Source organism: Neurospora crassa, linkage group I (assembly GCF_000182925.2).
Source record: "Neurospora crassa OR74A linkage group I, whole genome shotgun sequence".
NCBI classification, from domain to species: domain Eukaryota; kingdom Fungi; phylum Ascomycota; class Sordariomycetes; order Sordariales; family Sordariaceae; genus Neurospora; species Neurospora crassa.
The window spans coordinates 5,562,363-5,589,567 of record NC_026501.1 but is presented as its reverse complement, the minus strand read 5'-3'; the positions used below and the strand labels follow the sequence as shown (position 1 = coordinate 5,589,567).

General features: G+C 52.9%; 7 protein-coding genes across 8 annotated transcripts; 4 read left to right on the top strand and 3 right to left on the bottom strand.

Moving 5' to 3' along the window:
- Positions 1-704: 704 nt before the first annotated feature.
- Positions 705-5,732, top strand: pex6 (peroxin 6). Its single transcript, XM_960183.2, has 3 exons — positions 705-1,398; positions 1,482-4,851; positions 4,926-5,732. Exons 1-3 carry the CDS (start codon positions 1,230-1,232, stop codon positions 5,530-5,532), a joined length of 4,146 nt encoding a protein of 1,381 aa, XP_965276.1. The 5' UTR covers positions 705-1,229; the 3' UTR covers positions 5,533-5,732.
- Positions 5,733-5,769: 37 nt separating this feature from the next.
- Positions 5,770-7,430, bottom strand: NCU08374 (hypothetical protein). Its single transcript, XM_960184.2, has 2 exons — positions 6,909-7,430; positions 5,770-6,799 (listed from the first exon to the last, which is right to left on the bottom strand). The coding sequence occupies exons 1-2, from the start codon at positions 7,164-7,166 to the stop codon at positions 5,900-5,902; spliced, it is 1,158 nt and encodes a 385-aa protein (XP_965277.1). The 5' UTR covers positions 7,167-7,430; the 3' UTR covers positions 5,770-5,899.
- A 395-nt stretch (positions 7,431-7,825) lies between these two features.
- NCU08375 (molybdopterin synthase small subunit CnxG) lies at positions 7,826-8,856 on the bottom strand. Its single transcript, XM_960185.3, has 2 exons — positions 8,419-8,856; positions 7,826-8,228 (listed from the first exon to the last, which is right to left on the bottom strand). Exon 2 carries the CDS (start codon positions 8,199-8,201, stop codon positions 7,902-7,904), a length of 300 nt encoding a protein of 99 aa, XP_965278.2. The 5' UTR covers positions 8,202-8,228; positions 8,419-8,856; the 3' UTR covers positions 7,826-7,901.
- Positions 8,857-8,860: 4 nt separating this feature from the next.
- Positions 8,861-10,731, bottom strand: NCU16400 (hypothetical protein). The gene is made up of 3 exons (XM_011395087.1): positions 10,494-10,731; positions 10,373-10,432; positions 8,861-10,320 (listed from the first exon to the last, which is right to left on the bottom strand). The coding sequence occupies exons 1-3, from the start codon at positions 10,530-10,532 to the stop codon at positions 9,124-9,126; spliced, it is 1,296 nt and encodes a 431-aa protein (XP_011393389.1). The 5' UTR covers positions 10,533-10,731; the 3' UTR covers positions 8,861-9,123.
- Positions 10,732-10,900: 169 nt separating this feature from the next.
- NCU08376 (hypothetical protein) lies at positions 10,901-13,585 on the top strand. The gene has a single exon (XM_960186.2). The coding sequence runs from the start codon at positions 11,282-11,284 to the stop codon at positions 13,145-13,147; it is 1,866 nt and encodes a 621-aa protein (XP_965279.2). The 5' UTR covers positions 10,901-11,281; the 3' UTR covers positions 13,148-13,585.
- Positions 13,586-15,710: 2,125 nt separating this feature from the next.
- On the top strand, positions 15,711-25,067 carry cr-1 (crisp-1). Of its 2 annotated transcripts, XM_011394895.1 has the most exons (4): positions 15,711-16,436; positions 16,671-17,712; positions 18,405-23,771; positions 23,836-25,067. In XM_011394895.1, exons 1-4 carry the CDS (start codon positions 16,186-16,188, stop codon positions 24,076-24,078), a joined length of 6,903 nt encoding a protein of 2,300 aa, XP_011393197.1. In that variant the 5' UTR covers positions 15,711-16,185; the 3' UTR covers positions 24,079-25,067. The 2 variants fall into 2 exon arrangements, with proteins under 2 accessions (XP_011393197.1, XP_011393196.1); XM_011394894.1 differs by lacking the exons at positions 15,711-16,436; positions 16,671-17,712 and adding an exon at positions 18,079-18,128.
- Positions 25,068-25,378: 311 nt separating this feature from the next.
- On the top strand, positions 25,379-27,147 carry NCU16399 (hypothetical protein). The gene is made up of 3 exons (XM_011395086.1): positions 25,379-25,940; positions 26,465-26,572; positions 26,654-27,147. Exons 1-3 carry the CDS (start codon positions 25,853-25,855, stop codon positions 26,707-26,709), a joined length of 252 nt encoding a protein of 83 aa, XP_011393388.1. The 5' UTR covers positions 25,379-25,852; the 3' UTR covers positions 26,710-27,147.
- The last annotated feature ends 58 nt before the right edge of the window (positions 27,148-27,205 follow it).

The following is a 27,205-nucleotide window of genomic DNA, read 5'->3' as shown; positions in this document are numbered from 1 at the left end:
GAAAGTGCCCAAATGTTGAAAAGTGCGTCACACTGCAGCTGGGGGCCCCCATGTGGGGATGACATGGATGGGGGAGGCATGTGAGAAATATGGAGATCCGTCTTGCTGGGAGCGCCATGTCATTTCCTGATGCCAAGTGATCCCTGACGAGTCAAGACACCAGAAGAGGAGCATCATCAACGCTTTTGTCTTCAACGTTGGAGACGCTGAAAAAGCTTAGCATGTGGTGCCGAGCGTCTTGGTTTCAGATGTCTCTACTGTAACGGCCCATCGGATTGTAAGAACCACTGTGGGTGAATCATCCAAGCAGAATGAGACTCGCATGAGGTCGGACTTGGAGTTGAAGTGGATCCCCATACACTGGAACATTGCATTCAGCTGAGATCTATTGAATTCTCAAGCTTCACAGAGTCCAGAACCATTCCTCTTGAACATGAAGCGGTGATATCTTGGTGTGTTCATACTCAAAGGCATGTCACGGTGGTTGATCGCTGGTAGAGGATGTAATATGCTTAACAGGAAGTAACTGAAGTATGAAATGACCTGTCATCATTTTCCAGCACCTACCCAGCCCTAACCCTGGGTTTACGTAAAACAGCTCCTTACCGCTGTGCGGACCGCCGGCCATGTGCCTCGGCCTAAGAGGAGGGAGGAGCCGCCCCCCCCAAGCTAAAGACGGGGAATGGCCGGGGAGTGGGAGACAGCGCCCAGCGAATGACCGCGCTGGCCATTTGGGGATCAGCCGAACCGAACATGCAGCAAGGGAACAGCATAGTCTCCCGTCCTCTCTCTCTCCAAACGACGCGCTGCTGGTCTGGATAATTTCTGTGGTGGTTGCGACGCCTTCTCTTCTCTAATTTAAATCAGCTGTACTCTACCGCAATTCTCTTTCAAGCCACTTGCTTCCGGGTTGCCACGCGCCCCTGGCTACTGTTCGACATCGGCTTCGTCGTGTTTCGTTGCAGCTGAACCCCAAATCACTTCCGCGGTGTACACGGCAGTCCAGACTACATTGTCATTACTACCTAGACAGGTGTGGGGGACTTCGACCGGCATGGGCCGTAAATAATAATCGTGCCTGCTACTCTACCGGACCGAACTTTCAGCATCCGATCATCTCTTTGCGCCGACCGACTGGATCACTCCATCGCCGAATCTCAAGTCTTGGGCAGCGGCTCCGATTTGCTGCCGTACCCTCTGTCATACACCAACGCCGACGCATCTCTGCAATGACCGCCCCCAACTCCACCCCTGCCTCGAGCAGGAAAAGGGTCCGAAGACGCAGACAGGACAAGCCCGCCTTGTCAGCCAAATTGGTCCTCGATGCCCATGTCAAGGGCGATGTTGGTGTCATTGCTACCGACCTCTTCGCCGACCTCTTCCCTCATCTCTGGGCTAGTATGTAACATATCTGCCCCTATTGTGGGTTTATCCTGCCTTGCATCATGGGCTCTGACTAACTGGCTACTCTGGCGCGACAGATGGCGACAGCCAGGACACCGTTCATGTTGCAATCGCCCCTTGGGCTCCAAGCCAAACCCCCGAGGCTAACAATTGGTCCATTGTACCCGTCATTCGATCTTCCACCGTTGCGCCGTCCACTGTACAGTTCTCGCCCTCATCGCTGGCCCTCCAGTCTTTCGCGACACACCTCCAGCAGGCTGCGCCCTCAAAGCTCTCCGGCCACAACAAAGGTGGCATTGAGATCCTGATCTTGGATGTTTCGCCCATCGAGCTCGATACCGTCTTTGTGAACCTTGACGGAGAATTGGCTAAGAGACTGGAAGATGGGGAGGGAACCTTCTTCCGCGAACACCCAGTCAACGGAAAGGGCAAGGCTCGTGCCGATGCTACCCCTGAGGAACACTTGACAGCTGCTTTGCGCACTGCCCTCGGTACCCTAAAGATTGTGCATTCTGGCGATTTCTTCCCATTGCCACTACCACCTCACCCAGTTACCCACCAACCTCCAAACCCAGGACGGATAACGCTTTGCGAACCTGTGGCTCAGGGTATCCTCGCCCCTACTACAAAGATCATCGTGTCGAGAGTGCGCACCAGCAAGACCAAACGTAGCTCCGCATCTGGCCAGCAACAGGGGCGTAAACTGAACGGAGTGGCCGAAGACGACGAAGACGCCTACTTCTCGGCTGCCGAGGAAGACCGCGACAGCAAGACCAATGCCCAAACGGCTGAAACAGATGCAGACGATACCGAATTCGAGCCACAGGCTGGAGAAGATGAGGACAACTTGTCGGATGATTCATTAGACGAAATAATATCCCTTCAAGTTCCTACTCTACCCACTACGGTTACCGGCCAATCTACAATAGGAACGGGCACCCCGACGATGCTCAGGGGCAGGAAGACCAACGGTCCTGGGTCGGTTATCTCTAGTTATACTGCCACCACCGCCAGACCAGACCGACCCCGTGGCCGGCTCTTCAAGGCGCATGGATTAATGAAACCTATCCCACCTGATCTGCTCCACCCTAAACCTACACCCGAAGACGACGAAGAAGCGTGCATCTACGTGGATATGAGGGATCTCACCAGGGTGGGCTGTTTCTCTGGAGACTGGATACGAGTCGAGGCGGCCTCTGAACCGCCCTCCAACGGGCTCGGCGCGTTTGGTTTGGGAAGCTTCGTGGAACAGGAAGCAGACGAGATTAACTGGAGACCCGCGAGGGTTTTCGGCCTGCCTGAAGGGTATTCGAGCCGTTCAGCGACCAGGTCACACCACTCTAGACATGATAGCCGGAACTCGTCCTTCTTTGAGGCACAGTCCCAAAAGTCGAATCCACCGGCTTATACTTCGCCTATTCTTCTCGCAAACTTAGACAACCCTCCCTATCTTCGTCTATCACCGATCAAGCGCCCTTCGAGCTCCATCATTAAGGGCGTTGCTGCTCAGTCAAAGACCAGCTCAACCTTGAAGCCACCATTTGCTCGCGAGGTCATCCTACAACATGTGAGAACACCCACAGCGGTCGAGAGGGACGTACAGTCTGCGGTCATGGCTGGCCTGAAACACTATTTTGAGAGGAGATTGCGGGTTCTCAGGACTGGAGATCTCATTGCTGTACCCATTGACACCCAGTTGGGCAAGGCTCTCCAGGAGAGTACAATCCCTGGTGAGGATTCTGCCATCGATGAGGTCTTGGGTCTGATAGCTGCAACACGTCCCGGACAGAGCCTACATTATGACGATGTTGCCTGGTTCAGGGTTGGTCACGTCCAGGCCATGAAGCAAGACACCACAGAAGCAGTCGATGGCGAGGAGGCAGAGGATCTATGGGGCGGAATCGCCTGTGTAGATATCTCGCTCACACATTTAGAACAGTCAGGATCTGTCACGGGCCGCATTCCGGGCACGATCTCCAACAGCTGGCAGTATTACCTGGGTATCAGGAAGCTTCCTAAGCACCAGCAAAACCCAGGGCTACCTGCTCAACTGCAAACGCTAGAGCCCGAGAAGCAGTATGTCTCATCACTCCGAAGGAAACTTCGCGAGCTCATGGCTGCCGCCACCAGTAAACCCGCGCTTCATCTCAACCTACCACCACTGGCCATTCTTCTTGTGTCGACGCAAAGGCATATCGGCAAAGCAGCCACAGCCATGCAAGCCTGTTCAGATATTGGTCTGCACACATTTGCCATAGACGCTTATGACATTGTGAATGATGGCGGTGGTGGAGGTGGTAGTGATGTCAAGACAGCTGGGTTCTTGACATCGCGCGCTGAGCGTGCTATGAGCTGTGGTCCCGAATCATGCGTCCTCCTGGTCCGCCACATTGAAGCCCTTACTGCCGACCGCATGGTTTCTTCCATCAAGGAGATCTTGGCCGACGCTAGGGTTTTGATCGCCACCACCACCGAGGTTGAGAAGGTTCCCGACGGCATCCGTGCCCTCTTTACACACGAGTTGGAGATGAGTGCCCCCGACGAGCAAGAGAGAGAGGGTATCCTCAGCTCCATCCTCGCCGACCGCGGCATCGGTCTTGACCATGGGGTAGATCTCAGCGGCATCGCCCTCAAGACTGCCGCGCTCGTAGCAGGCGATCTCGTCGACGTTGTTGACCGTGCCTTGGTTGCGCAGCGATCCCGCCTCGAGAAGCTCACCGCCAAAGCGACCGGCAGCATCACCTTCCGTGACGTTCAGCTCGCCGGTGGCCCAGCCGCCTCTGGCCTGACCAAGCAGGATTTTGAGTTAGCCGTCGATGCCGCCCGCAAGAACTTTGCTGATTCCATCGGCGCGCCGAAGATCCCCAACGTCACATGGGACGACGTCGGTGGCCTAGGCAACGTCAAAGACGCCATCACCGAGACCATCCAGCTTCCGCTTGAGCGCCCCGAGCTGTTCGCCAAGGGCATGAAGAAGCGCTCCGGTATCCTGTTTTACGGACCTCCTGGTACCGGCAAGACGCTCCTGGCCAAGGCCATCGCGACCGAGTACAGCCTCAACTTCTTCAGCGTCAAGGGTCCCGAGCTGTTGAACATGTACATTGGTGAGTCCGAAGCCAACGTGCGGAGGGTGTTCCAGCGTGCCCGCGACGCCCGGCCTTGCGTCGTCTTCTTCGACGAGCTGGACTCCGTCGCCCCCAAAAGAGGAAATCAGGGCGACAGCGGCGGTGTCATGGATCGTATCGTGTCGCAGCTGTTGGCGGAGCTCGACGGCATGTCGGGCGGCGAAGGCGGAGGCGGCGGTGTGTTCGTCATCGGTGCGACCAATAGACCTGATTTGCTGGATCCTGCACTGCTGAGACCCGGTCGCTTCGATAAGATGTTGTACCTGGGTGTCTCGGACACACACGACAAGCAGGTAACTATCATGGAGGCTTTGACTAGAAAGTACGTATTTTTTTTGTCCCTTCCTCCTCTTCTTCTTTAAATCCCGATACTAACCCATATACCCCTGCCGACAGATTCACTCTCCACCCAACCGTCTCCCTCCGCTCTGTCGCCGAGCGTCTCCCTTTCACCTACACCGGCGCCGACTTCTACGCCCTCTGCTCTGACGCCATGCTCAAGGCCGTTACCCGCCAGGCCACCTTGGTCGACACCAAGATCCGCGAGCTCAACGCCGCCGCCGGTCCCGAGGGAAAACAGATCTCGACTGCCTACTTCTTTGATCATTATGCCACCAAGGAGGACATCAGCGTCATGGTAACCGAGCAAGACTTTTTGGATGCCCACAGGGAACTGGTGCCCTCCGTCAGTGCGGGCGAGTTGGAGCACTATGAGCAGGTTAGGGCTATGTTTGAGGGGGCTAAGGATAAGGACAAGAAGAAGGAGGGTGCTGGTGGTGATGGCAACGGAGTGGATGGACTTGAGAGCGGTAATAGGAATGGGATGCTGGCTATTACAATGGGTGATGACGGCGCTGGAGCTGAATCGACGAAGAAGGACGGCAAAGGAAAGGGAAAGGCGGCTGATAACGAGGTCAATGGTGCTGGTGAGGGGAAGGGCAAGGAAGGCGTTTCGCCTTTCCAGGAATCGGGAGGAGATGAGGATGAGGGGTTATATGATTAGCAGGTTGGTGATGTAATTTTGGATAGCATGGGAGGGAAAGGGGTGTGATAATGCGATTACCATGCTGCGCCGCATGTACGTCGGGTTTAGAGAGGGGATGGGACTACACTACCTTTTTAGAAATGTCTAGACAAAACAGGGGGTTGCCATCAAAGGAGATGATAGGTAAATAATCAAGCAACATCGACGATCATGGAGAACATGAAGTTGGCGTAGCAACTAGTCAGAGCAAGAGGACGTAGTAGACGAGTATGATTTATTGATCTGTCTGAGGTATCCTCTCGACATCAGCAGAATATTAGATTTCCTTCACTTACCACCTGAGGATTCTTCCCCTTCCCCCCATTATTCCCCTTCTTCAGTACTCCTACTCCTCAACCTCCTCATCAGGAACTTCCTTTATAGTCTCCGCCCTCTCAATTTCCTTGATCTCCTCGTCCGTCGCACTCTCTATCAGCGCCCCCTGCAATGACGTTATGGGCGCGTCCACGTCCGTTGGCTGCCACGTCGTCGACGTCGGCGACTGCACCGTTCGCGACGCCCCACTGTCGTCCTTCCACCCGCCTGAGGTGGGCGACTGGAGACCGAGGCCCGCTACCTCCGCCGCTGAAGGTGGGGGAGATTGAGCTGAGGAACTGTGGGTTGGAATTGGTATGGGGTTGGTTGTACTTGTTGGTTCTGTGGTTGATCTCGTTGTTGCCGCCTCTTTTGTTGCTGACTGCGCTGGGGTGGATGTTGTTGGTGCAGGTGTCGCTGTTGTCGCCGTCTTCCTTCCAGCTTCTGCGTCCTCTCCTTCTTCCCCAGTCGCCGCTTTGGGAGTCTTGCTTGCCGCGGCAGCGGGCGCGATGCTCGTGGATGGTGCTACTGCAGCTTCGTGTACCGGCTTTTCGGCCTCCTTCTCCTTCGCCTCCTCCACCTCCTTGTTGCCATGTTCCTTCTGCTCCTCCTCCTTATTCTCCCGTTTTGGCTCCGCAGCACTACCAGTAGCCTTTGTCGCGGCCTGTACCTTCTTCTTCTTAGCCTTCGCGGCGGCTTCTTCGGCTAGGGTGCGCATCGGCAACGCCTGTGATGCCATGCCGCTTGCTGCTGCTGCTGGGCTGGCGCCGGCGCCGGCGGTAGAAGATTCAGCTGCAGGCTTCTTCTTCTTGCCGTACTTGGGCTTGGGCGGAACAGAGCCGATGGGCGGCTGGGTGAATTCGTCTTGGTAGATTGTGACGTGTTGCTTGAGCTCGCCGTACTCGTTCCATTCTTCGATTTCGACAATGTCCTGCATGTCTTCAAATTAGTTTCGAATTCACCCAAGAAGAAAGGAACATTAGTGGGGGTAGAAAAGGGCGGTGGTGGTGGTAGTGGTGGGGGTGGTGTAACAAACTTACACCCACAACGAAACCCTCTTGCACCAGAGCCGGCAGCTTTCGCACGCGGCCGTTAGGGTCCTTGCCGGCACGACGACCCCAGAGCATGCGCGCCTTGTCGTTTGTGGCCATGTCGACGGCCTTGAAGGGGATGCGGTTGGCTCGAAGGATGGTCTCAAGGCGGGAGGTGGCTGTCACGATGTGCGACGACCCGGCTGTCAAGGAGGTGTAGATGTAGAGGGCCGGATCGGCCTCGAGCTCTCTCAGCGATGACGCCATGGTTTCGGTTTCAAGACGGTGCTGGTGTGCTTCGATGGAGTGTTTGACTTGGGGGTATCGACGGCGTTGGATGCGTGATGTTTCCTTCTGAGCTCTTGTGCTGTTGTTTATAACTGGAGTGAGAGTAAAGGTGTAACAACGAGGGGATGGAATACAGGCGGTAATGCCCCTTTGCGGTGCTAGGTCCGGTGTAATGAGAAGCGTACGGGGCGCCCGGTGGACAGGCAATTAAGGAGGTGAGACGAGGGTTGGCCTGCTAACGGCTTACTCCACTGGTGACACGGCAGCGTTATGTACAGCTCTTTCCAGTTCGCGTACGATCTTGGGGATAGCGGGGTAGCTATCTACATTATATTAGCGACGGGAACAGTGGAAGGCAGGGGCAGCTGGCCGATCGCAACCCATATGGGTCTTGATGAGGAATAGGATCATTCCAGTGCATGTCAAAAGAATGATGATGATCCTGCAAGGTGTTGTTCACCACAACTACCTGTTGGGACACTCCGTATTCAAGTGCGGGGGTCATGGTAAGGAATGCGCGGAGAGGGCTCAAACAGATGGCTTTCTCTGATTGTTGAAAGCCTGAATTTCGAACAAAGATACACCAACAGAGCTCATACTGCGACCCAATTCGAAGATAGCAAACTTCACACAATGGACACATTCTGGCAGTTCAAACACCGAAGTTCTATTTGTTTGTAAAAGGTAGACAATGTCTGCATGTATCCCCCGCTTTCAGCCGGAGCTGACCGGAGGTATGATAGCCACCTCGTCCCCTTCTTGGATAACAGTAACGTTATCCTCGCCGTCTTCATCCTCACTGCTCGGCATATCCACGTAGCCCAAGTTTATCGTGACCAGGCTGTGATCAAGCACCGCTTCTCGAATACCCTGGTACCGCTCCTCGAGTGTGTCAAAGAGTTTCCGCAAGGGTAGCGGCGCCGGTAGTGCTTCCATATCCTTGCCTGTGTGGGAGCTAGCAGTTGCGAAGTACAGGATGTTGAAATGACCCTTTGGGGGTTTCGGCGCGCTCATCGTGATCGTGAATCAGATCCTGTCAGACTGTGTCTTGTTAGCCTTCTCCAACGCAAAGGGATCATGAAGATGTAAGACGAAGTGAATGGTGGCTGGATTGTCAGAGATCTTGGTGATTATTGAGACATCAATGTACTTCAGAGTAGCAAATAATTTAATGCATCATCCGAGCCGTAGTGTAGGGAGCCCAATTGGGTGGTTTGGGGGGTAGACTTACCAATCGGGTATTTTCTGGTGGTTGTTTCGTGAGAAATGCATCATCTCGCTCAGGAATTCTGGGCTTCAAGACCGACGCATCGTCGTCGAATTGTCTCCGTCACGTGCTGATCGCACTAGTGACAAGAGCAGCTGCTCAAAGCATGATAACTAACAGCTTTGCAAGATCCCATTGGGTCTCGACAGTGATAGTCTTCACGAAGCCATTTTGATGTTCCACTTGGAGGCAGTGAAGCCAGGCGTTGGGGAATGACAAGTCACTGCCGGAGAACCTGAGGAAAGAGTGTGCAAGAGGAAAATTTCTGCTGGTTTTCAGGACTCGACTTTTTATCGATGAACGTGAGTGGATCCAAGCTTCTGGTGCCAAGGGCTCACCTGATTGGTCGTTGAGTGGACCTGCAATTGCATCGATGGAAGCTTCCGAAACCCTTGAGCTCGGGGTCGCCAGGGTTCTCGTCCTAGAGTACCAGTTGGTACGACAAGCCCTCGACTTTTTGCAGTGGCAGTAGTAAATACAAGTCGGACATACCAATGGTGTTTGAAGCAGGCAATCTCGACCTCATGTCTTCATCTATTTGCACGTCTTGGAGAAGATTGCACAGTGATGCGCCCAGGTTCAGTTGGGCTCTTGCAGACAACAAGGCGTTCGTGATAAGCATTTCGCCTTAATGCTGGATATCTTACTTGGACACGACAGCCATGGCGTTCAATTCAGCTTCGCCATCTTTGCCTCCAACTCCTTGATCCATCCCGACATTACGTCCATGTTTTTGACCATGGCAGCGTCTCCATGCTTCATGGCTGCTTCGACCTTTTCTAGGCCTTCCTTCCATTGTTGAATATCACCCGCCATATCGGCCTGCTTTGCTTCTAGACGTGCCAGCGTCTCCGATGCTGTAGCGGCATCGGAATGAATCACCCTGAGAGACCTTAGACGGTCCAGTAGAGGAGGCAGTAGAGGCGTCAGGTTCTCGATCGTTGGGATGGTTCCGTAGAGGGCGTTGATCTTGGCCGTCAGCTCCGAGTCTTCGGCCGCAGTTGAATCCATCACTGGCGTTGCGCCTGTCGATGCAAGCGCCTCGTGAGCTGCCTTTGCATTCTTGCGCGCTTTCTCTAGATTTTCAGCCTCCTGTGCCAAGGTCCGGACTCTGCGAGTAATGCTGTCCAAAGAGGATGTCGAGGCCTCTGATAAGGTCTTGACCTGATTGTGGAGAGTCTCCAAGATAGGCAGTATCGCTCTCGGTAGGCCGTTCGAGTCGAACTCGGGCATCTCTGGAGATCCAACCCCTAGGGCCTTCTCCAGAATGACGAGCCGGTGATCGAAATCGGCTGCCTTTGCTAGCGCATGTGTTTCCTCGTAGGTTGGTGCATAGGTAACAGTGTAGCTCGCGAAGCCTTCTGTGGCTTCCAACGGCCCCTCATCAATGCGAACAGACTTGGCTGGCCCTGCTGGCGCCGTTCTAGGCGCAAGCAGGTCATCGAGCTTTGACATCTCATCCAAGGTCCTGCTCAGGGATTCGATTTCCTCCTCGTCCTGGCCCGCTGTCTCTGCTTTGGGCTGCTCTGCCGCAGCCTTCTGCTTCTCATACTCCTCCTTGGCCTCCTCAATTTCGCGCTTTAGCCGTGCAAGCTTTCTGGCCAAGTTTTCTGCGCCATCCTCGTCACTTAGGTCGCCCAGCTCCTCAGTGCCATCCTCTAGAATCCGTTGTCGCCGACTTGCAGACTTGTAAGACTTCCTCTTGCTGCTGAGCCGGTCTGAGAAGTCGACATCGCTGGCGTCTACCGCAGCAGGCATGAACCTCGAACGGGCCTCATCGATCCGGAGACGCGACCGGGAAATGGCGGCAGAATCATCTTCTTCCTCATCGAACTCGTTATCAGAGGGTGACCTCACCGTTGTAGGCTTAGAGTATGGTTAGTTTTGCGCCGAACGGGACAGCTGAGAGTCAGCTCACCGGAACTGTGGAATTGTCGTCAGTTAATTCTGGTGTTTCGTATATGTCTGGCGCGGAATCCTGGATTGCGGTGTGGTTAGTAACCAGTTCGTTTGCGAGCTTCCAGAGCAGGCAGGCTTACCAGGTCCGGCAGGGCAGCATACTTTCGATTTGATGCCATCTGGAACACTCTGTCCACACGAAATTAACACTGAAGTACTCAGGTGTTGGACTTGCGATCTGACGAAGTTGGTGCAGAGTGAGCTCGGCGGGAGTAGTAAGGTAGTTTCTGTTCATGCGTGAAGTGGTGGTGGTGGTACCTAACCTTGAGGCTTCCGCCGTGCTGGAGCTAGTGTACGCAGTACAAATGTGGTGTAACGTGCTGAGGTGTAGGTACCTCTACCTAGGTAACGCTGTGCTCGTTCTTTGTGTGGCGTCCACAACGCACCTACCTCTAGCATGTCAAGGGGAAAGAGCGCCCCGCGGCCCCGCATTTACCGACACGACGCGTCGGTCGTCTGAAGTGTCCTACATCTTTACTATTGTGTGCGAGTTTCCACTTGGATGCGGGAACCTTGTTGGCTCTGCAGGACATCACGCTTCACGACGGACCGAGAAATGCAGTGAGATGAACTAAGGTGCAGGAGGATTACCTCTCACTATCTCCATCTTTCTGAAGGTGGGCGTTGCCCTGACCATATGGTCCTCAAAAGAGAACGTGTGCGGGCAGGTTATGAGTTTCAATGGTACCTGGGCTGTTTAGCATCTTCCCAAGCAATACTTAAACACTTTGGCTTCCTCGTCCTGGAACTGCAACCACAAAAACACTCGGCTCTCGCACGACTGCAGCAAGTTCCAGTCTGAGCTCTCAGGCACGATACCGCCTCGCCAATATCCCCAAGGCCTGTTCTCTACCTGAGCTGTGAGAAAATGAAGCCCAGCATGCCACAGGGCAACCGGTTCCTTGGATTAAGCAAAAATCAACGAGGGGTGCCACCGCTTCTAACCATTCCTTCAAAAATGGACGATGTTGATCCAGATGCACCTCCTCAGAGCAGCGACGAGGAAGGATTTGCGGAATCCATGAGAGGCGATTTGACGAACTTATTGCATCGTGGCAGACAGGGAGAACAAAAGTCAACTTCTCCCTCCAGAGAACACGGCAGCTCTCCAGGAACCGACATCACCACCAACTCATCTACAAGGCCAGCGACGCGGCAACAAAAAAGGTTGCTGGATGAAATTGAAGATGATCAGACTGACCATGAAGGAAGCTCAATCGTACAGCCTCCTCCAAAAAGGGTATCTACGGAAAAGAAGACGGGTCAGCAACAGTTGGGCAGCCAGCACCAGTCTAGCATCTTCAAATCCAGGAAAGAGATATCGAAAAAATTTGGCAAAAACAACGGCTTCCACATACCCAGAGATACGAAACAGCCAGGGTTAAAAACCCCAAGGGTACTCAAAATACCACCAGCAGCCGCCGAGAATGGGAAGGCGGACGCTCCCAGGACGAACTTTCGAATCCCCGATGCGATATCTGGCTCCTCTCCAACCAATGTTTCCTCGGTAACGAAGCTTACCAAGACAGGCTCTGTACGACCTCGTGTACGGCCTGTAAAGTCGAAATCTGACAAGGAAAAGAGAAAAGCTGAGGAAGAAGCCAAGAAGCGACAGCCGACTATTCTACGAATTCCAAAGGACTTTTCATCTCCCTTCGATTTGGACAAAGAGCTGGAATCAGGATTCGAAGAAGCAGACATTACGTTACCTATACTGCTAAGCTCACCCCTCAAAAATTTCGACTCCGCTCCTGAGTCAAACCGGAAGCTCGTCTGCCCGATGTGTGACGAGGATGTCGACGAGTCCTTCTTTGACACCCTTAGAGCGAGGCAAACTAGAATGACTCTTCACCAAGAACAACAGTTCTGCCTTTCTCACAAGAGGAAATCAGCCAAGGAAGAATGGCAGAACAAGGGATATCCTGACATCGATTGGACTGTGCTGGACAAGCGGATAAAGAAGCACCACGACTTTCTTCGCACCATTCTCAACGGCGGTAAATCCTACTACGCCAATGCCCTCAGTGACAAGATCAAGTCGGGTCAGAACAAGACTCTACTGAAATCAGAGGGGAATCTGACTCCTGGGTACTACGGCATGCGCGGTCTGCGGCTTATGTCGGAATCCTTGGTCAATGAGTTCTCTTCAGAGTTACGGAAGAGAGCGGTGCAAGATCGCCTGGTTTCGAAGCGTGGCTATATGGTATACGTACAATCCGTTTTGGTCCCAGAGTTGGCTGTGCGGCTGATTATGGAGGATATGTCTCAGGAAGGGACAGACAAAGTGACAGAGGAACAGGCAAGGACTATCATGAAAGACAGCACATGGGTAGGAGAGCTTTTGAACGAAGAAGATGCAGACCACGTCTTGTATGAGGACGAAGAAGACGAGGAAAGCCAAAATGATGAGATGGGCCTCAGAGACGAGGACGAGGCTCATCTCAGATACGAGTATGAAAGCAGGTTGAAAGACGAGGACGAGGAGGAGCCCAAGAGCGAGGATACAGATGGTGAAGAAGGACAGGACGAAAAGATCAGGTCCAATGGCAATGATATCATTCACATCAGAGATGATGATAGAATCAAATCCGGGGATCGAAAAGGCACAAAGCAGGAGAGCGAAGGTATCAAGTCCAACGGCAACGATATCAATCACATGGAGGTTGAGAAGGATGACGACAGTCATTCAATAATATCTTCAATATCCAGTCTATCGGAACTCGGCGATCTTTAATCATTTTACACGCCCATTTCTCCGAGAGCACGCGTAAGAACTATATCTTGAAGAGTTCACAAGGTGGCCAACCTGAAGGATTTAGTTTGTCGTCGGGAGCACTGTTGATGGGGCTCAAGCATGCTGATGTTCACATAGCATGTGCTGGGAGGAGCAAATAAAACAACCTGTGAGCTGGGCAAGCTTCTCTCGTTTCTTATATCCTTGATCGTGCAACACCTTGGGCGTTTCTCCTCGTCTTGGGCACACATCAATGTTCTTCTCACAAAGCCCCCTTTTCCTTCACCAAACATTGTTGGTTTGTTCCGGGTTGCCATGTAAGTTGCTGGTTGGAAGGGATTTAGAAGGAAACCACGTCTGTTTGTAGAGGTTTCCATTTGTTTCAGGATAGAAACGTGCGAAGTCACAAATCAGATTCACTGTTCCGCGATTGCGGCACTACCAATTATGAAACTAGACGGAGCTACAACTCTTCAAACCATGCCCTGCGAACGTTAGCTGTCGCGAACTATCAGCCCCATGCAAACTTCAGGCGGTCCGACTTTGTTTCTTCCAAACTCGGTAGCTGTTCCGAGTCATTGCCAACTCGTTTTACGCCGAGTTGTATTTGAGGGCATACATTTGAGCTGCTCTTTATCCAAACGGCACCTAACTTGACATCCATGTAATCTCTCACAGCTTCATACTTACCCCTACCCCTCACAGCTGTCTTCCTCTAGAAGGAACAAAAAAAGCGAGGGACTAGCGGCCTACCCTGTGCTCAAGTAGACCCATTCCGACGAACGACGCGCTCTCTGTGGCGAGACCCAGGGAGGGAACCCATTCATCGGGTTTTATCCTCAGATCGAATCACGGCATGCCAGCTCAATCGAAAAGCTCCCCCTCTCTTTGTGGAGGGAAAATCAAGTTGTCCATGAACTAGGCGTAAAGCTCCAGATCGGCTCTATTTCTTGGCTTCATGTAAGCAACCTTCCAGTTCGTTGATGAGATGAATAACATGGAAACTCGACGAAAAATGGGATGGGGGCAGATTGTGGAATTGGAGATGCAGTCCCGCTAGGTATCTACCTATCTAACGACGAAAAGCCTACATACCCTAGCTACCTAGGTATGATATTGGAACTTTAGCGTGCTTTATCCCTCGCCGGGGCACGCTCTGTTGGTTACAGGTGTAGGTTAGGTGAGTGGAAAATAGTGTAGAGGTTAACGACACCCCGTCACTACACGTGTTCGGGTAGCTAGTAGCCCCGTATCTTGAACCGCGGGCTAATGTTAAGGCAAGGTCCCTTATTTTACGGGGTAGAGACACCGAGCGACGGCGGACGCTCGCACCTCCCACGTTAATGGGGTCCGGGGACCGACCCGACCATGAAGGTACCTCCCGTCTACACAAGGTACGTACCGTGCCTGGCGACCAATTCTCATATTCAGGCCCTCGACACATTGCATGGTTCCTTGCAGCTGTTGAGATGTTAGGTTGTGTTTACAGATGCAGTTCAGAAAACAGGCGCTTTCAGTCGTTCATACTGCGACATTCACAGATTTTACATAGTAGACTACTTGGGGGGTTCTGGGCGCCAAGTAAGACATCTCAAAACAGGAACATCGTGAGCTTCAAGTTCACAAAATACCTAGAGGTACCGACAGGGTTGCGGAGCCTGAGGGAGCGGGCATACCCCCACGCGGAGCGAATTGATGCTGGCTGGCCACCCCTGCAACTGAAGTTTGCCGTTCCGAATCGATGTACCCCTACCTCTACGTACGGCTCACCGATATGCGCACCATCCGTTCGGGTGCCCTGACATTGACACCAGACACCGACTTGACATGGATACCTACCTATAATTTCGGGGTGCTTTGGCGCACAGGAACCTCTCTGATGCAAACACTGTGGCCACGGATGGGAAGCCTAAAAAGCTTCTATGTTTTGTCACCGAGATAACTCGGGCGGTCCCGCTAGTGCACTGAGATGGCAGATGGGACTGTAGGTAATACAGGCCCGAACCGGCAGCAGGTTATGCCGTGCCTCATATGTCTGCTTCGGTCGCTGAAGTATGTAAATACGTCGGCTTCAGGTGATAACTCATCATAAAATACATGTTGGAAAAACGATTGGACGCTTCTTTGAAGAGGCCCTGGCAGTCAGGTTGCATGGACTCCAGCCGAGCACCAACTCGCAGTCCTGAAAGGCTTGGGGTCCTGGAACCCAACTTGAAGAAGTTGCAGTGGCCGACAACCAGAGGGACAGTGTAAACTATCCTGATGTTCACACTTGCTCGTCAGCCCCCGTTTCCTTCTCATGTCTGCAATGGGCAATATCACCGCCCGGGGACCTTTCGGACTCAGCCCGGCTTGTTTATCTTGGGCGGCTTACACACGGGCTCAGACTGTCACACGGCTGTAGCGACTCCCGCTCGGTCAAGAAATCCGAGTGCTCTGCTCTTTTTGAGGCCCTGTACAGATTTAGCTATGGGGCCAATCGCTGCCACAGTACACTATTGTCGGAGCCCCAAATGCCGACCACTAGGGTACCTAGAGGTAGTGATGAGGACTGGACACATAATTGTCGAGTTTCTGATGGTGGGCCATCTTTGGCGCACATCTCACCCACCACCCTGGTCCGCCGTCCGCCCACCCATGTTGGTACCCGGACGCCAGTGACCTACCGCCCTACCTCCACGCCCACTCACCTGCTGGTGAACATCGACATCTGATCCATTTCCCATTCGCTGCAAATACCTAACAAGAGACGATTAGAACCACTTTGCCGGCCCAGCAAAGAGGGCAAACGCGGACCTGGACTAGCCACCCACGAGATAGCAGCTGAACACCTCAACAACACACCAGCATAACGCCAGCAACGTCTTGGGTTGTCGGGATTCAACGTCCGCATTCTTCGTCACCACAAGACACGCCCGCCATCTTAGCATCGGACAAGGCCATGACCTGAAAACACTGGCCATCCCCATCCTCACGTGGAATGGCTGTGGTCTCCTGGTAGTTGGCATCTTTGTTCCGCTCGCCTCCCGCCGGTGACAATGACGAGAAATGACGGCGGCTCCCGCTACAGCTCCATCGACAGCGCACAATCCAGCATCACGGCGAAGCCATTTCCCTTGACGCCGACCAGCAGCCTGGGCAGCTCGATGACACGGCCGCTGTCCCCGTCGCTGCAAGCGGGCAGCAGTAGCAGCAATGGCGGCCACAATGTATCTCGGTCCGCCTCACAGGGTGCGCGCAGGCCTGCGCCGACGCGTTTGAAGACGGATGACGGCACCCAATTTGCGAGGTGAGTTGAAGCGAGCGACGCAGTCTGTTGTTTCCTGGGGGCTTCGTGGTTCTCGAGCGGTTCTGTGATACGGATACCTACCCAGTCTTGCTTGCACAGTCCTGTCCTGTCACCGCAACTATCCGGAAACCCCGTTCTTCTTTGCCGTCCCTTCTCTTACAAGTCAAGCCTGTTCTTGCCCTATTTTCCTGCAGTTCAAACTAACGGGTGCATGCGTCGGCCGCCCATCTACAGCAGGTCATCGAGAGATTTCGAGTCGTCGCAGTCCCAGTCGCAGCCGTCGCATACGCAGACGCGGTCGCACTCACTGTCACAGGCCACGCTTCAATCATGTTCGCAGCCGCAGTTGTCATTGAATTCCCAGCAGTCTCAATCCCCTTCTCAGTACCACTCGCAGCAGACGCCGACACAGCAACAACCACAGCAACAAGTATCGCCCACGGGGGGCTCGCGCCTGACCCAGTCGCCCACTACACCATCCAATGCGTCTATCCGCGAACACAGAATGAGCGAGCTGGGGGGATATCGTCGTGAAATGGCGGCCATGTTGGACACCACAGGCGGCGCATTGAGCCGAACGTCATCGCACAGTCAGCAGCAGCCGCAGCAGCCGCAGCAACAACAACAACAGCAGCAGCAGCAGCAGGGTCACGCTGCAGGATCAGTTTCGGGTACCTTCAGCAACCTCAGCCAGTACGCACCGTATCTGGGGGGAAACAACGGCGGCGGGATGTCCATGGGCAGCTTCCTCAATGACTCTACGGATAATCTGTCGGTAATATCGCAGCTATCGCCGGGCATCCGGCCGATGACGGCACGGCCTTCGCAGGCGTCGGCAGGCAGCATGGAGTTTCCGGATTCGGCGTACTACGACGATGAGCGGCGGCCGTCGATTGCTTCAATCACGACGACGGCGAGCAGCCAAGGGTCGCGGACTTCCAAGACCCGGGGCGGGCTACAGAAGCTCCAGCAGTTTTTTGGCGATCGGGACGATTGGCCTGGCCGAGATTCGTCGGAAATTAGCCTGCCCCAGCCGAGTCACTCGGGCCCCATGTCCACAGGGAAGGAACACCGATCACACTCTTACAGCCTACCAGGCAGCGGTCGCTCGCACCGGGACCGCAACTACTCCAATGCCACCGATCACCATCCCTCCACCTTTGGCTCCGTCTCGACTGTCGGCGGGCGAGATAGGGATGCCTCGCCCGTGCCCTCGAGGCCGCGAACCCCAGTGCCTGCGCCCGAAGTTGTGCCGTTTCTGTACCAAGAAGCCGACGTACGTATAGCCTCGCTCTCTCTTTCTCTCTTTCTCTATTTTTGTTTTCTTTTGTAATTTACTGTTTTCGATCTTCCCTTCCCCCTCTTCGCTCTCCCCCTCCCCCCCTCTTCCCTCCCCTCTCTCGTAAAGTGTTGTGGTGGTAGCTTGGTAAGAGATACAGGAGCAGTAGTATCACTAAAGGTACCCTACGCTACTTATACCTACTAGCTACTACCCTCGCTTCGACCCCATTTCCACACCTCGCCAAATCTTATCTCTGGCCTTCTCTTTCCTATCTCCACCCCGAGCTATCCCTTTTGGGAATCGCGAATTGGATGAGTAGCAGTGGGATCAACATTGGCAATGGCCGCCGGCCGTCTCATTCTTTGCTCCAAACGCAACCCTCGTTTGACGCTTCCTGCAACATGTCGGCGGTGAGATGATCCCTCCTGCCATCTTCCGTCTTCAAGTTCACAACAACCACATTAACAAGGAGCCCAAGGCAATGGCTGCGGAATCTTTTACACAACAATGACAACGACAGCCTGCCAGTGAGGTGTCGTTGTTGCCCTGCTCCAATCCCGAGAAACCCGCTCTTTGCTGCTATCCTCCAGTCTGGACTCCTCCTGCCTGCCGTGCCTACCAATCCGTATTATACAAATTGCACGAGTGATCTCTGTCGCCGTAACTGACCATTGCATGAAACACAGGACATCGCTCGCTATGGCGAAGCACCCGTTCGAACAAGTCTCACTGGCCCCGATCGCGATCGTTACATCGACAGCTCCCAGAACCCACCAAAGACCTCGTCTTCCGCCCGGTCAGGTCACTCCATCGTGCACCTACCGGGACATCATAAACACAACAAGAGTAACGAGGATCCAAGGGCTTTGAAGCCATCGCTTAGCAGGGAGGATTCGGCAGCCAGTTTCGCTAGGGATTTTCGCAACGGTTCCAGCTCTATGATGGGCACCCGATCTCGCGCACAGAGTCCAGCGCCCAGTTGGACAGGGACGTCGCGGGGACTCAAAGCCAACAGTATTTCCGACGGAACATCATCTCCAGCTCCATCGCACAAAAAGGGCATATTGGGTCGCTTCCGCCGGCACAACAAAGACAAGGAAGATGGCTCCAGCCTTCGGAGTGGCTCAAACCACACTCTTGTACACCGCCCGTCGAGACAAGACCTTACCCGCGCCGCCGAATCCACCTACCCAGCATCCGTCTACGTTTCGGACCCTAGCGAGCAGCGAGAGGTCCCTGTCCGCCCTGGCTATGTGCGCCAGACGACGGCGCCGGGGTTCACCACGAAACTCTTTACCTCTAAGAAATCGAGCTCGGCCAAACAGCCCCAAGATGACATGGACGAGGACATTGGGCCCACTGACATGCACATGGGAGGTGGAACCGTCTATCATCTCGATACGAACCTTAATGATATGGAGGGAATTTTGACCAAGCCTCAACCCATGACCCCCTTGGACAACAGCATATCAATGCGACGCGAATCAGAAAAGATGATTGTCCCGATCACGACAGATCCGGAGGGCGCATGGGCTGCCCCGGACAGTTGGGCAGTGCGCGACAACAAAAAGTCTCTCGCCCCTCAGGTAAATGAAGACTTGTGCTCACGTCAACCTAGCGAGGAAAAGGAGAAGAAAAGCAATTATTACATTCGTGTCTTTAGGTCAGATAGCACCTGGACTACGCTCACCCTGCCCTTGACTGCGACAGCTGAGGATGTTATCATGGGTGTGGCGAAAAAGACTTATCTCCCTCCGGGTGCTCAGGACAGCTACTCTCTCCTTATCAAGAAGCACGATTTGTTCAGGGTCTTGAATAGCGCCGAACAACCCTTGAGAATCCAAAAACGACTCTTTCAGCAGATAGGTTATCAAGAAAAGGATGGCATTGACGAAATCGGTCGCGAAGATAACAGTTACATTTGTCGATGGGTCTTCCTCAAGGAGAAGGAAGCCGACATGCATTTGCTCTCACCTGACATCAACTTCAGGAACCAGAAGCTCAATCATGTTGACCTGTCTGGGCGCAACCTAATAACCATACCGGTACCATTATATCGCAAGGCAGCAGAGATTGTATCCCTTAATCTGTCCAGAAATCTGTCCTTAGATGTCCCCAGAGACTTTATACAAGCTTGCACTGCTCTTCGGGACATCAAGTACAACAACAACGAGGCGCAGGCCTTGCCCAAGAGCTTCGCCACGGCCAGCAAGCTTACCTATCTAGATGTGTCAAACAATCGCCTCCAGGATCTGGATCATAGCGAACTGAGCAAGCTAACAGGCCTGCTCAAGCTGAACCTCGCCAACAACTGTTTGCGCAGTCTACCCCCTACGCTTGGAGCCTACAAGTCGCTGCGAACACTTAATATATCTTCCAACTTCCTCGACGTCTTCCCGTCCTTCATCTGCGAGCTGGAAACCATCGTCGACCTCGACCTCAGCTTCAATTCAATCAACAACCTTCCCGATAACTTGATGAAGTTGAGAAACCTTGAGAAGTTCGTGATCACTAACAACCGACTGTCTGGGCCTATATCCGAGAGCGTGAGGGACCTAGTCAGCCTTCGGGAGTTGGACATCAGATACAACCAGATCAGTACCATCGACGTCCTTTCTGACCTACCTCGGTTGGAGATCTTATCCGCCGATCACAACCAGATATCCAAATTCAGTGGGTCCTTTGAAAGACTTCGAAGCTTGAAACTCAACTCGAATCCGATTGTCAAGTTTGAAGTCAAAGCACCTGTTCCTACCCTCAAGATCCTCAACCTGTCCAATGCGCAGTTAGCGAGCATCGACGAATCAATCGACAACCTAATGAACCTTGAGAGGTTGATACTCGACTCTAATTACTTCGTCTCCCTGCCAAACCAAATTGGTAACCTCAAGAAACTTGACCACCTCAGCATGGCAAACAACCACCTCGGAGAGCTTCCTCCCGAAATCGGCTGCCTGACGGAGCTCCGAACGTTAGACGTCCACGGAAACAACATGCGCAAACTTCCGAACGAGATTTGGTGGGCGAACAAGCTCGAACACCTCAATGCATCCTCCAACATCTTGACAGAGTTCCCCAAGCCTGCCTCGCGTGCGCCACAAGCGCCAGGAGAAGCTAGCCCATCTCCAGGTGCATATCCCTTCCCGAACGCCAACAAGAACGGACTCCTTTCGCGGACACCTAGTATGGACGACCTTAATGGGGATGCGTCGCGACGCCCTAGCCAGGCTTCCAGCACACTCCTCGGCGTTGCTGTGTCACCCGTGCCATCAGGACCCGACAATAGGAAGAGCTCCATGGTGTCGCTGTATGGGAAAGGAGGGCGCAAGACCTCCGTCGTATCACGAAGTACAACGCAGAGCAGCACTGGAGTAATAACCCCGAGTAACGGCCCTAGGAAAGACTCCAGTCTGTCTTACCGATTCACCCACACGTTTTCGGGATCTCTGAAGAACCTCTATCTTGCGGACAACCAGCTAGATGACGACGTCTTCGAGGAGCTCAAGCACCTCCCTGAACTTCGAGTACTGAACCTTTCCTGCAACGATTTGAGCGACATGCCCCAAGGAACGATCAGGTCCTGGCCTCAGCTCGTGGAGCTGTACCTTTCTGGCAACGAACTTACTAGTTTACCTGCAGAGGACTTCCTAGAGGAGCACTGCCTCTTACAGACTCTTCACATCAACGGCAACAAGTTTATCAACCTACCCGCAGAAATATCGAGGGCCAAGAAACTTCAGGTTCTGGATTGTAGTAGCAATAATCTGAAGTACAACGTCACCAACGTGCCCTACGATTGGAATTGGAATTTCAACCGCGATTTGCGGTACTTGAACCTTTCTGGCAACAAGCGATTGGAGATCAAGAACAATTACCGTCAGCCACAAAGCTATAGAGACGATGATTTTGCTGACACCGACTTTTCGAAGCTGACGAATCTTCGTGTGCTTGGGTTGATGGAAGTAACTCATACTTTACCCAACATCCCTGACCAAACGGAAGACCGCCGTGTCAGAACCTCCGAAATGAAGGCCGGTGCATATCTACCGTACGGCATGGCGGACACGCTGGGCAAAAACGAGCACTTGTCTCTTTTCGACCTTGTCGTACCTCGCTTGGGTTCTGTGGAAACCGATACGCTCGTGGCCTTGTTTGATGGCAAAGAGCTCAGCACTGGTGGCTCCAAGATTGCCAAATTTCTCTATGAAGAGTTTAGCAGACTGTTCATACTGGAGCTTGAGAAGGTCAAGGGGAAGCCGAACGAGAATCCGGCGGATGCCCTGAGGCGTACTTTCTTGTCGGTCAACAAGCTTCTCATGAGCCTCTCTAACAGCGCAGACGAAAGGGGGCTTGACTCGCACCCTAGCAGGAATTACGCCCATACGGTCCTGACCAAGGAAGACCTTAATTCCGGCTGTGTAGCTACCGTTGCTTATTTGAGCGAGCTGAAGCTCTACGTCGCCAACGTTGGCGATGTTCAAGGCATGCTCATCCAAGCCAACGGTTCCTTCAAGATGCTAACCAAAAAGCATGACCCGGCGGACCCAGTTGAGCGCAGTCGCATTCGAAATGCTGGAGGCTGGGTTTCGCGTAACGGACGATTAAACGATGTTCTCAATGTGTCTCGTGCGTTTGGTTATACTGAGCTATTACCAGCAGTGCAGGCAGCACCCGACATCACCGAGCACACCATTGACGACAAAGATGAGACAGTGCTCATTGCCAGCAAAGAGTTATGGGAGCATCTTCGGCCAGAGCTCATCGTGGATGTGGCGCGTGAGTGTCGCAGCGATTTGATGAAGGCGTCTCAAAAGCTTCGCGACCTCGCGATAGCCTATGGGTCAACCAACAAGCTCTTGATCATGATGATTGGCGTTGCAAACCTAAAGCAACGGCAAGCGCAGCAATTCAAGGGACAGCTTAATGCTACTTTCTCGATGCCGCAAGATGATCCTAGTCATGTGCCACCGAGCGGGAACAAGAGGAGGAAGGTGAGGGCCGAAGGACCCCTGGACTCTAATCTCATGCGCCTTAACGCGGAAGTCCCGCCTCCTACAGGCCAGCTGTCCATCGTGTTCACCGACATCAAAAACTCCACGCAATTATGGGAAAACTATCCCGAAGCCATGAGGTTGGCGATCAAGCTTCACAATGAGGTGATGCGGCGACAGCTCAGGATGATTGGTGGCTTCGAAGTCAAGACGGAAGGAGACGCATTTATGGTTTCTTTCCCCACGGCCACGTCTGCCTTGTTGTGGTGCTTTGCCGTGCAAATGAAACTGCTAACAGTGGATTGGCCCCCTGAAGTACTGAGTAACAGCAGCTGCCAGCCCATTTATGACCGAAACAATAACCTCATTACCAGAGGTCTCTCAGTCCGGATGGGTGCTCATTGGGGTGAGCCACTAGCTGAGCGAGATCCGGTCACAAGACGAATGGACTATTATGGACCCATGGTCAACAAGGCTAGTCGTATCTCCGCTGTCGCTGATGGAGGGCAGATTACCGCATCGTCGGATTTCATTACGGAGATTCATCGATGCCTTGAGACCTATAAGGAGTCGGTTGATGTTGACGAGGACTCTTTGGAGGACGATGCTACTGCAAAGGCCATCCGAGCTGAGCTACGGGCATTGAGCAGTCAAGGGTTCGAAGTCAAGGACATGGGCGAGAAGAAGCTCAAAGGCCTTGAGAACCCTGAACTCGTATACTCGGTATATCCTCATGCGCTTGTGGGCAGAACGGAACAACACCATGCCCATACAGAAAGCACGCAGAACCAGGCCGCATTGCAGCCCTATGGCGCTCTTGCAACGCCTAAGCCGGCGACTATGGATCCCGACAGCGAGATACAGTTCGAGCCGGAGACGATCTGGGCGTTGTGGCGTGTTGCGCTACGCCTTGAAATGTTGTGCAGTACGCTCGAGGAGCCTAACGCCCGCGGACTTCAGGCACCAGAGACCGAGCTATTGGAGCGCATGAAGCAAAGGGCTGGAGAGGTTACGGACCACTTTCTTCTAAACTTCATGGAACATCAAATCAGCCGGATCGAGGTATGTTGAGCCCAAACAAAAACCTTTGTGCGACGAATCAAGAGACTAAAGTTCCTATTTACAGACATGCATCACTTCGCTCGCTGTTCGCCACATAGCAATCGGCAGCGGACCAATCACCAAGCTGAATGATCTTCGGGCGCCGATGAACGATGTTCTCAGCACTCTGAAGGAACAAATGGACGAGCTCGCGCGGTACAAGGCCAAATACGGGTCTTTGGACCAAGCTGAGACCGATGATGCCACAGACAACAACTCAAGCGGCGACGTCGACACGCTAGATGGAAGTGATACAGAGCAAGAATAATCAATCGCATCATCCGCTCGGTGCTTGGATACGAAGAAGGCAAAAACAAAAAAAAAAAAAACAAAAAAAAACACGCTCCTCGACTACATCTTACAACCTACCTACATAGCATAATCACAACACAGCCCTGGCCACAGCCACCTGTTTTTCGTCATCCAAATTTGGCAACCCTACTATTATCAAGCACGGCTAGTTGGATATGATCAGGCTGCATCTCTTATGACTCTCGCTGGGACGGGAGACATACAATAGGCAGGCAACATGCACTTGGTGTTGAACTCTGTTATCATCAGTGTTCCTTTTTCTTTCAAACTGTATTCATGAAGGTTTGGATTAGGATGGACTAGGTTAGGACGGGGTAGGGTTTGTTAACGTTCCCAACGCTCAGTTCGACCTATTTTTCTTGTTGTTCGTCTCTACTGTTACTAGCGTAAATACCCAGTCATCCTCTTCACACATTGTTTGTGTGCGACTCCATCGCCTTCAGTGTGTGATTATTTTGCCTTTGCCTCCTGTTATTGCCATCATCGTTGTCAGGGGTTGTGATGAGGCGATGTGAGGTGTCAAGTTGAAGTTGGAAAAGGAGGAAGGTCGGATGGGAGGGAGGACGGTGTTATGTATAAGTTGCTTGGCTGTCCTCCCATTCTCACTGGCTTAGTTTGTTTTGTTCCTCTTTTCTGTCAATTTTAGTGAATGGACAAGAACCTTGCACATATGTTGCAGGCGTTCTGCGTGTTCCAGATTGAATTTGTACAATATGTTTTTCCTATTGGACCAGTCGCAGTCAGTGGACTTGGGAGGATCTGGTCTTCTCTTTTTGCTGTAATCACGTCGGTCAAGAAAGGATCAGTGTTGAGGAGGGAAACTGGGAATGGAAGAGGAAGGCTACGTGTACTGTTTGGTTATTGTCAATGAAGTGGTGCATGAGAGAGAGGCTAGGAGATTGTGTTAGTGAAAGGAAGAATGGAAAGAGATAGTTTCACGTCGAATAATGATGCAGAGTCGTGAACATTGCCTGGGTTGATTTGAAAAAGGCTTGATGATGGTTGTGCTGTGATGGCAATGTTCTCGCTGTAGAGTACCTCTAGGTACTTGAGTGAGCCTCGTAACCATCAAGTACTTCTATGTCAGGAATAGGGGCTTATACCAGCTCAGACCCTCCTCTGATTGGCCACACAATCAAGGGAAGGTTGAGGTAGGTACGTACCTATCTTTGCTTGCCTGCCGGGAACCTCAGCTTCGTGGTGATGGTACTTGGAATCTCCACAATGACATGACAGCTTACCAGTGTTCCGTTGCCCGCCTGCAACCAACTGAAGCACCGTCGTCGAACTGGAAGCACCCTGTCCGTCACTCCTTGTCACGGTATAGGCACCACGGCACGTCTGCCCACACCCGACTTGCACCTCACTGCACACAGCTACACCACTACCGACCGACCAACAAACCAACAAACGAGCGACACGGAGACCACGAACGAGAGAGAGAGGGGTTGCAGATAATACCTCTTCGCCTGTAGTGCTCGCCAATCGACGGTTTCAAGGTCCAGCGGATTGGACTTCCGTTGATTCCATTCTCGATCAAGATACCCGGTCACCTTGCCCTGCCGACCGGCCAGGCCACCTTTCCGTCGCTTGGAAATAGTCCAAAGCCGACTGACCGACTGTGTGCGCGCGCGCGCGACACAACGAGAAACTCCTCCCGACCCTTTTCCCAAACCGACCGATCAGCGACCAACCGACGACGACACCGCGCCCCAGCGCCATTCGTCAAGATGTTGATCTTTGGCAATCTAATCTATGTCTCTTGCCTATTGATCAACGCTATTGCCATCCTCTCTGAGGATAGGTTTCTTGCCAGGAGTAGGTGATGTCCTGTGTCCCCTTGCCTCGTCGCTTGGCTTTGTTGCGTTGTTCTTGTGCAGCTCGGAATATCCGGTGGAGCTCCTTCTCTGGGAGATGGACGGTGTGTGGAATTCGTGGGAGGTGGGTGGTTTATGGTGATGGTTGCTGTGGTGTGGGTGATGGGTAATTGGAAGGGGAGGGAGGGGAGGGCGGTTTTCCAGCTGTCTTTGTTCGGGTTGTCTGGATTTAAAACTGCGCTGGATTTGATGGACTGGGTCATCAGCCAGCTAGCAGAGATACGGATGGATGGATGGATAGATGGGCCAGCGATCGAGTTGGAATACATCGACTGCTGCTCGGTTCATGTTGTCCCAGCGCACACCGGGCGGGACTGGCAGAGAAGGAGGAGGAACCACTACATCCACCACGTCAACCCCTATCCATCTATCACAAACCACATTCAACAGCAGAACAGCAGCCAAGCAATCGAGCGCATAAGCAAAACCGATCACAGCTAACCTATTCTCTCTCTCTCTGAACAGTCAACTTCTCTCCCTCCTCCTACGACCCAGCCTTCGGCCAAAGCGCAGATGCCTCCGTCCAAGCCAAGATCATGAACCTGATTGCGAGCGTACGGACGTTGATGAGGCGTACGTATATACCTACATATGCCCCCGGGATATTTGTACACCTGAAACCTTTTGCTGACTTCTTCTTTTTCTGCCATGCAGCCCTCCTGATTTTGGTCAACACACTGATAATAATATACGAGCTGGTGCTTGGCTAAGTCGAGGATCTTTTGGTCGAACATCGCACCAAGAAAAGGAAGCTGGGTGTCGAGTTGAGGACAGAAAGAATAGAGAGCGAGAGAGAGGTATAATGGGATGATGTAGGGGAATAAGAAGGTTGAGGAGGGTCATCAAGCGAATCAGGGATCAAGAAAGGACTGGAACAGGAAGCAAAGCAAAGCATACGAATACATCTGGAAGACGGGTTTAGTCATATGGTTCGGACTACTACATGGCCTCGTGGGCTGACAAGAAGAGAAAGAAAGAAGGATGATAACGCATCGGAATGATTAACAAATAATGTAAAGTTGACATCACCGCTTGGGTCTGATGAGCGAATAATGGCTGCAGACTTTCAGACAGGGAAGAGGCGGTTGTGTGAAACTGTTCCCTTCATGAGAATTGCGAAGTAGTGTAGTTTCAAAGTCAGTGCCTGTAATAATTACTTGGCTGTTCGGTGAATGTGAGTGTAGTAGTAGTACTACAAGTAATATA